This window comes from Quercus lobata, chromosome 10 (assembly GCF_001633185.2).
Source record: "Quercus lobata isolate SW786 chromosome 10, ValleyOak3.0 Primary Assembly, whole genome shotgun sequence".
NCBI classification, from domain to species: Eukaryota; Viridiplantae; Streptophyta; class Magnoliopsida; order Fagales; family Fagaceae; genus Quercus; species Quercus lobata.
The window spans coordinates 27505857-27515212 of NC_044913.1; the positions used below are offsets into that span (position 1 = coordinate 27505857).

A 9356-nucleotide genomic window follows, 5' to 3' on the forward strand; every position below is an offset into this window, starting at 1 on the left:
AATTAAAAAAATCATAAGAACAAACGACATGTTATTTGGATGAGTGTAGAGGGTTCAGTGTTTATTTTATTTTTTTTCATTCGATTTGAATGTGCTAATGGGCATTTTGTAACTTAAATATCTATATTAATTTTTCATCTCTTTGAAGAGATAAGCCTCAAAAGTTAAGGCAACAACTAGGATTTTGGTTCAAACTAGTTGAAACTCTAATTGAGGGGAAAACTACTAGGCTAGATGGATCTACCCTCAAAAGAGGAGGGGACTCATGTATTCATACATAATATACCTCTTTGCATGAGGGAAAAATACACCATGTTTCAAATTCACACTATGTTTCTTGCTTTACTATATTTACTTCTTTTTGTAGGTCTTGTATAACTGCAGGTTTTATGTCTATCTTAGTCTGTTTTTTAGGTTTACAATATTTACTAATATGTCCTAATTTTTTACATTTATAGCAAATACTTTTCCATTTTTTAGGTTATTCTTTCTCTAATTTTGACTATTTTTCCTCAGAAAGTTCAATAGTCCTTAGTAACTTCTTGATTAGAAAGAAATACATCGTATACATTCACAAAACATGATTCTGATACCATTTACCACCCAAGATAGAAGCACATAATTTTATATGAAAACAAGGATATAAGAATATATAAAGGACAATATAAGAATATAACAATAGATATAATCAAACAAATATAATTTAAGTCAGGAAGAATACATGTCAGGAAGAATACATGACAATATAAAATAATATAGCAAATAGTAATAGTTACTTGTGGGATCCATCCTCATATAAGGGGAATGACTTATGTATCCGATACATGATATACCTCCTCTTGTGTGAGAGGGCATGTCGGGCCCACATCCACCTCAATTTGATGCACCATTTGCTCATTGGAATTAATAAATTACTATTATCATTTTAACTAATTTTTGAAAAATCTGTAAATAATTTATTAAACAGTTTCATACAAATAATATATTGAGGGTCACATGTCGCGCATTGCCCTCCCTAGTACTTGTATTTGGGTCACCCTCTACGAATTGAGGGCAACCTGTTAGGAGCATAAAGAAGGAAGATTGAGGTCCTGACTACAAGTTTCGTTCGCCATTCAGAGTCCCCAAAACGGCCCTTTTTATAATTATAAATTTATAACTGAACTGAATTTTGGAAAAACCAGCCTAAAACCGGATTTTCCAATCGATTATGGTCAGTAAGCTCGATGCACTGCATTAAAACAGCCCTACTAGCATTTGCTACTCTCTTCTTTTTACTACCGAATAAAAGAAACAAAGGATTAACCGGCTTTATGACACTAATTACCAAAAAATAAGGAAGTACAACACATCTTTTTGTTCTTCCAGATCCAAAACAATTGCACAATTTTAGATAAAGATCACCCAACCATATATTAAACATCAATAGCAACCATCCCAAAAAGAGCAAAGGAAAACCAAGCATAAGGGAAAAGGTAATAACTGCACTTAAAAATAAAAAATAAAAAAAATAAAAAAGAAAAAAACCTAGATGATGATGAAGAATGATGATACAGATGTTGACTATAATCATGATAATAATAATAACAATGATGAAAGGATAAGTAAATATGTTATGTCTCTTAAACAAAGCCAAAAAGAAAATTTTAAAACAGATTTGAATTTAGAATATTCTTTTAGTCAAAATTTGTCACTCTAATAACTCTTAACAATCATTACAGTACATTTGCTACACTGAAAAGATTTGATATTATATATGGGGAATTCTCAAGGCCCGAGGAACATATCTACTCCATAGAATTAGGACAACCATGTATTTCATCTGAAGGCCAGCAGCATCCAGCAACAAAACAAAGTTAGAACTACAAGATTTAGAGTATAATATACAGATCATCCCCCAAAGCCTTAGCCCTGCAGTCCACTCCCGCCATCTTTGAGAAGCCTGTAACACCACCAATGTTTGAGAACTAGTGTCATAAAATCCAGTAGGTAATCGATGCAATTGAGATGAATGGCATCTGCCTAACATTTAATATTTAATAACTACACAGGCATATAAACTACAATCATTCAAAGCAGCAGAAATACAGATTAATATCTTAAAATTAGCACTAAATTTACATATAACAGGAAAAAACAAAAGGAATATTACAAAAGCAAAACTTTTACTGTTTTACAGACCAAGTAAACCCAAGATCACTGACAAATCTCTCAATTTGATTCTAGTATGGACTAGAGATGATGTCACTTAAGCTATTGGTGATAGTAGAGACAAGCCCAAGCCCTACTTGAAAGTGATTTCGGGTGGTATACTATCATTTGTACGGATGCCTTCATATTTATCAAACTAATTCCAATAATTTCCAAACCAGAATAACTTCTCAAAAAATAAATTTTGTCCAAAATAGGTTGATATTGAGTTGGCATATTAATAGAGAAATTAAATTGACTTTTGAAACTTTGATTTAATATTGGGTTTATACATGAAACCTACATGATCATATTCAAGTTGAGTTTAGGGTTCAAGTGATAGCCTAGTCATAATGACTTTTTATTTTTTTACCAGTCGTAATGTCATCCTTTGTGGTGTCCCATGTCTGTGGTTCGAACCCCTCCTCTCCCTCTCCCACTTTCTACCCATCTCCACAAAAAAAAAAAAAAAAAAAAAATCAAGTTGAGTTCAATAATGCATCTAGGCCCACCAATAAGCTCTTAGCTCAAATAGCACTTCTCCCACAATAATGGGATGGGGGAGTAAGGTCATGAGTTTAAAACCCCATGTGTGTAACTTACCAATATATATAACAAGTATCAACAACAAATCCACACAGCCCATTTAATCCAAACCTATATCCACAAACCCAAAACCACCAAAATTGCCCAAATCCCACGGCCCACAGTGATTACACAACCATATTGTGGTTGGAGAGGCAATATCCATTTTGGAAACCTAAGTTAAGGCAAAGTCCAAGAATAAGCATCCACAGTAGTTACATATATACGATGAATTTTGTTAAAGAAAGACTACCTAAAGAACAAAGCATGAGGAAGCCTAAAGAATTACAAATAAAGACTTACGTAACGACTCTAAAAATATTGGAATGGAATCCCTATTCATAAGACTCAATGCACAAGACCAAGCAAATAAGGTACTAGAATAAGTTGCCAGCAACTGAGTCCTCGTACTTTCTGCATCTTCAAATGCATTCCATCCATACAGTCCACGTCAAACATAATGGAACAATATTCCAAATATCCGACAAGTGCATACCCACCCAATTCCTCCAACCAAACATTAGGTCAAATACCATTGCCAGTAAAACACAATGGATCCCAGAAGGACCTAAAAGCAAGGCTTCACAAATCAAAAGCAATATTGCAATGCAACAAAAGATCCCATCTCCCCACTACAATGACACATGGAACACCAATTTACTATCAAATAAGCCCTAATAATGAGATGAGATTATCATGAGAATCTTTCCCCATGCTGCCATCCAAATGAAAAAGGTGACCCTTAATGACACCCTAACACCCCTAAAATTCTGCAATTGTTGGGTATCAACCATAGTTATAGGCCTGGGGCATTCTTTTATTATTAAGTATTGTCTTATTTAGTTTAAGTCTTTATGTGTGGGCTTTAGTTCATTTCAATTAAAGTGTGGTTTAGTAGACAAAATAGAAGTCCCAGTTCTATTAGGAGAAGTTAAGATTTATGATCTATATAAGTCTCCTATTGTACTCAAACAAGGAGAGGTTAATCAATAAAATATTGAGTGTTTTGAATATTGAGGCTGTTGGCTTCATTGTTGTTTTTCCTCATCTCTTTCCTGTGGTACAGTTCACCTGCACTGCTCGTGTGTACTGTTCATGTGCATTGTTCACAGATCCATTAAAATCATGTTGACCTTAAGGAACTTAGAGAATCCGATAAATGGGTAATTGTGAACATCAAGGGAGGTATCACTCAACTAGCCAAACTAGGAGTCCTACTACTAGTGGGAGTCCATATACTAATATTGTAGTGGATTGAACCTAGGACATCTGCATTTACGTCACACCCCAGACCAATGAGCCTACCATCCGATTACCCCCATGGGGGTTTACTTCTCAAGTGTATATATCCCTTAAATTATGCAAATTCTAATGGCACCTTATATATATAACCAGTATGCTTGTATCAAATATAACAGTTAAAACATTCATAAAATATCTGTCTATTTAGCATCCGCCAGCAGGCAGGGCCCTTTTTCTTTCTCCAAGTGTAGTAGCTTATCCCAAGTTAGGGGATATGTCATCTAATCTTATAAAATACACAATCTACATTATACTGATTCCAAGTGGTTGGAATTAAAGCTTGAGTTTATCATCAAAATTACATTTAAGTATGATTTTATGGCGGCAAAATATGACAGTATAAATTTATTTGCTCGAAACCTAATAATTTGAATTAATAAATTCACCTGTGCCAATTCATATATCAATCTCATAAGTGCTAAAGTAGCAAAACTAATTCAGCAAAGGAACAGTAAAATTATTTCAGATTTAATGTTTCCATCTGATTTCAATGTTCTCATGTCACTTGGAATGTATTCTAGACTCTAAATGAAAAGAAAACTCAAGGAATAAAAAATAATTCAATATCTTTGAAATCCTAGCAACAAATAATAGAGCCATATGATCAAATTTAAAAGAAATATGATATCAGCAAAGAAAGAATACCTTATCATTCCGAATGCAACACAGTACCATTCTGTTTCTGTAAATCAGCTTCTAAGTTCCAGCCTCTAAAGAAGAAAAAACTAATAAGCTCCTGAACTAGTAAAACACATATAAGATAGAAGAAGACATTCCATGGTAGACACATATTACCTCTCTGATGCTTCTTTCCTCAGTTCTTCTAAATGATTTTCAATTTCAGTACATGCAGCTTGAATTTCTATATTTTTATGACAGAGCTCCTTCCATTGTGTGGACAATGCAGTAAGCTCATATGCAGTATTGTGCTGATGATTCAAAGAAGGAAGCATATTCATCAGATCAAAATGCAGCACAGTATTGAACTACAATATGGAAGGGGAGACGAGAAAGTTAAATTACCTGATGATATTTCCTTTCACGGTTCACTGTTTCACTCTTTTCATTCTGTTCCTGAACTAATTTTTGCATTCTGAACAATGATAATGAAAGTGAAAAATAAGAACTCGCAAAACATGAAATTTCAAGGCAACATCATCAAGCAATATCAATCATCTCACATAAAGTTAACAGTGCTGGCACTTAATTGAAATTTGAAAGACGCACTATTTCCTTAAGCAAATTCAAGTGCTTTAAGGAAAAAACTGAATCAATATATCCTAAACTACAAGTTTAAGTAAGTCATGAAAGACAGAATTGAAGTTTGTAATCAACTTAAGGTGCAGAGTGGGTGATAATGACAGAGTGTGGAGTTTAAGATTTCAAAGGGAATTCAATGATTGGGAGTTGGCGGCTTCCTACTCCCTTCTTCATTTCATCCAAACCCGAATCCCTAGGGGTGGAGGGTGTGACAGGCTTTGTTGGGATCTTAATGGCAGTGGGAAGTTTGATACTCAGCCTTTCTATCATAAGATTCGTAATGCAGCTCCCTCCACCTTCTCTTGAAAGGGTATTTGAAAAGTTAAGGTTCCTAAAAGGGTGGCTTTTTTTATGTGGACAGCAACTCATGGTCTGATTCTAACTTTGGATAATCTTATGCTTCGTGGTCGCCCTTTGGCAAATCATTGTTATTTGTGCTGTTGTAATGCGGAATCTGTGGATCACCTGTTACTTTTTTGTCCGATAGCTCATTCTTTGTGGATGTATATGCTTCAATTGTTTGGGATCATTTGGGTCATGCTAGGTTCAGTTGAGGACTTATTATTTTGTTGGTTTCATTGGCTTGGGAAGCATAGTTCTGATATTTGGGATTTGGTCCCAAGCTGTTTAATGTGGACTATTTGGTCTGAACGGAATCAGTGAGCTTTTAAGGATGAGGGGAAAACTATGGTTTAGTTATTAGAGTTTTGCCAGAGGACCCTCTTTGATTGGTCTTGTTGTTGGGGTTTCTCGGATTGTTCTACCCTTATAGATTTTATTTATTCTATTAGAATAGATTAGGGGCTGCTTTTGTCTTCTTGTTTCTTTTTTTCCATTGTTCACTACCGTGAACTCTTTGTGTTTCTTTTGCTTTTCTTTTATTATTAATATTCTCTTCTTACTTATCAAAAAAAAAAAAACTTAAGGTGCATCGCGAAAGCGCCGGAGCTGAGGCATACTATTTAGATAAAGGTGCATAACCTAAGAAGAAAGGGGGAACTACCATAAGCCTCAATTCCCCAACATGCTTAAGGTTAGCAATTAGGCACACTTGAGAAATTAGGAAAATGCATTAAGGTGTTCACGATGATCCAAGGGCATGTGTCTGGCTACAGGGGTCCAATTCAGCTAAAGCATGGTTAGATGAAGTAAGAAACTACCACAAGCATAAGCAGAACAATTCAAAAACATCCAGTAGCACAATGTTAATAATCTGGCATAGAATACCAAGTGTTTGAGCTACCATATGATATCTGAGAGATTGAGAGAATAAATTAACATAAGCAATGAAACAAGGGTCCTTAAGCAGAAGAATTGATTTCTATGATGAGAGAAAATGATCATTTCACCATATATTGAATCTTTTTTTTTTTTTTAATTGTTAATTACACACGCCTAATGGGCTTTGAATCCACGATGTCATTTAAGCTAAAGCTCATTTGCGCACTACATATGTAATTTTACAAACAAACCTTGATAGGTATGCCTCCAATCGTTGGATGAACTGCTTCCAGACATCAGGACCATATTTCACCATCAGGTCCAAATTCTCAAGACTGCAAAACAACCAATCAGTTCAAAGTAAGTACAAAATATCAAATCCGCACTAAAAACAAGTATAAAACGCAGGCTACTGTTTTATCATCTGGGTATTGCCGTTTTTTCTAGTCTTAATAAAGAAATTTATGATACATCAAATGACATCATGCATTAAGGATTACAATAAAATAACAAGTATTTCTGCTCCAAAAGCAATTTCAATCCAATGTAACTGAATCTTAATATTTTCAAGAATAATCAAAGTAATTTTGAACCCTAGCATCTCCGTTGGAAACACCAAGAGGTGCTAATTGAGTTAATAAAAGCTATTGTTTTATCATCTGGGCATTGCCACTTTTTCTATTCTCACTAAAGAAATTTATGATACATCAAATGACATCATGAATTAACGATCACAATAAAATAACAACTATTTCTGCTCCAAAAGCAATTACAATCCAATGCAGTTGAATCTTAAAATTTTCAAGAATAATCAAAGTAATTTTGAATCCTAAACGTCTCCGTTGGAAACACCAGGAGGTGCCAGTCAAGCTAATAAAAAACACTATTGATTATGAGTATACATGACCTGATCATTTGATACTGAAGCAAGCATTGAGCTCTGTGAAGTGTATGATTCCAAGCAGATTCATCATTCCATTTATTCGACGGCGGCGGTTCCAAATTATACCGTGACCTATCGAGAGCCACCGGAGGCTTCCCGGCTCTCACACGCTCGTACTCTCTTGCAATCATCGGGTGATTCTGAAAATCCAAAACAATCACAAAATCTCCATATCAGATCAAACAATGTGAGAGAGAGAGAGGCTTAGGTTAGGGTTTAGGGTTTAACCTTGAAATTGACATTGGGAAGAGGAGGAAGGTCGTTGAGAAAGTCGGCGGGTTTCTTCAAGCTACGACGCATCTCATCCTCGACCAAACGGTCAACCTCCTGCTTCACTCTGGCGTCGGCGTAGTCATCGTCGATGTACGGCAAGGCGTCGATGACTTCGGCGCTGGATAGTCCGGGCCACGTGGGACCAGTCGGAGGAGGAGCTTCTAGCATTAGGATATCGCCATTGCTCTCGGCCATTGTTGAACACCGATGAAGCTTCTCCGATTGACGAGCAAAGGGAGCTTTCAATTTCTACACGCAGAAGAGTGAGGGAGCTCTTGCAGAATGCACTGACCGTTCTTTTCTTTTGTCTTGACTCTTGAGGTGGTAGAGAGGGATTGTGAATACGTGATGGTTTTAAGGGTATAGTTGTAATTTGGAACCCGGCCCCATTTTCCCAGCCTAGCTCCAATGCACTGGAGCAAACCCGATACAGACTCTTGTTTAATTTTTGGAGCCTGACCCGATTTTCACGGCTTAGTGTTTTGCTTGTTTTATTGTTTTTTTGGAAAAAGAGGATTTGAGGCAATTTCGGTTTTAATTTTAACTAAGGAGAATGTTTAGTTTTAAGCCAGTTTAAAGTTATCAGTCCTCCAATCCACTTTGTAGTCATTGAAGAGATCATCTATATATATAGTTTTAGTCATATAATTTTTTAAATGAATCATGTAATTTGTTTAAATAATACACATTGATAACTATAAAAACCATCACATCGTAAATTAGATGAGATAGTTCAAAACTAGTTTGGAGTTATATTTTGTCTTTTTAAATAACTTTGGGCTTAATTCACTCTTCTGTCTACTAAAAGAAAAGAATCAACCTTAGCCAAAATATGTCAATTTTTTTATTATAAGAAAGTGGTGTTCCAATTATTTGCTAAACTATTCTCCTCTCTATCTATGAGACACCCCAAAATCCTTATAAATTAATATTGTGGTGGATTGAACTTAAAATCTATAAATTTATGAAAATCTATTAAACTTTAGTTTACTTTTAATTTAATCACTTTTTATTTTTATTTTATCATAAAAACGTTTTTTAAATATTAAAAATCAAATACTTTCTTTTAAATTTTGAGTGACGAGTAGAATGTATTTGTTGTACATGTGATAAATTCAAATGTATTAACGGTTAAATTTTTTAGAGTATTCAAATTTCAAACCAATAATAATATATATTACTGATCTATTAGGTGGAAATATCCCATCTATATATAAACTCCTACCAAAACTCATAATTTTCTGTTGAGATTTTATCATCCGGTCGTCTGTTAACAACTTAACACTACTGTTAATGTTGGGAAAAAAAAACATTAATTTATAATAAATATTTCAAACTGAATAAATTATCAAAATATTCATAAAATAAAATTTTCAATTTTTTTAAAGATGTGATAATATTAAATCTATGACATCCGCTTCATGATAACAAAGTCAAGATTGTAATTTGTTATTATGTTTCAGTCTTTGTATAGATGAAATTCAATTTTAATTTGATATTAAATAATAAGAGACTTTACCAGTTGGGAACCCACATAAGCATGTTTATCGTCCACCAGTTAGTTATAATTTTCTTAAACAAC

The 9356-nt window shown here is 34.4% G+C and overlaps 1 protein-coding gene across 1 annotated transcript; it reads right to left on the reverse strand.

Annotated features, from left to right (window-relative positions):
* Positions 1-1593: 1593 nt before the first annotated feature.
* On the reverse strand, positions 1594-8141 carry LOC115965754 (pre-mRNA-splicing factor SPF27 homolog). Its single transcript, XM_031085046.1, has 7 exons — positions 7730-8141; positions 7466-7641; positions 6810-6893; positions 5101-5170; positions 4873-5006; positions 4723-4787; positions 1594-1942 (listed from the first exon to the last, which is right to left on the reverse strand). Exons 1-6 carry the CDS (start codon positions 7967-7969, stop codon positions 4727-4729), a joined length of 765 nt encoding a protein of 254 aa, XP_030940906.1. The 5' UTR covers positions 7970-8141; the 3' UTR covers positions 1594-1942; positions 4723-4726.
* Between the last annotated feature and the right edge of the window lie 1215 nt (positions 8142-9356).

Bases quoted from the DNA above. Each gene is read 5' to 3' on its own strand.
- LOC115965754 (XM_031085046.1), bottom strand. From the start codon at position 7,969: ATGGCCGAGAGCAATGGCGATATCCTAATGCTAGAAGCTCCTCCTCCG. The intron at 7,642-7,729 runs GTTAAACCCTAA...TTGGATTTTCAG, and splicing joins TTCCCAATGTCAATTTCAAG to AATCACCCGATGATTGCAAG. The intron at 5,171-6,809 runs GTTTGTTTGTAA...ATCATTGTTCAG, and splicing joins TTGGAGGCATACCTATCAAG to AATGCAAAAATTAGTTCAGG.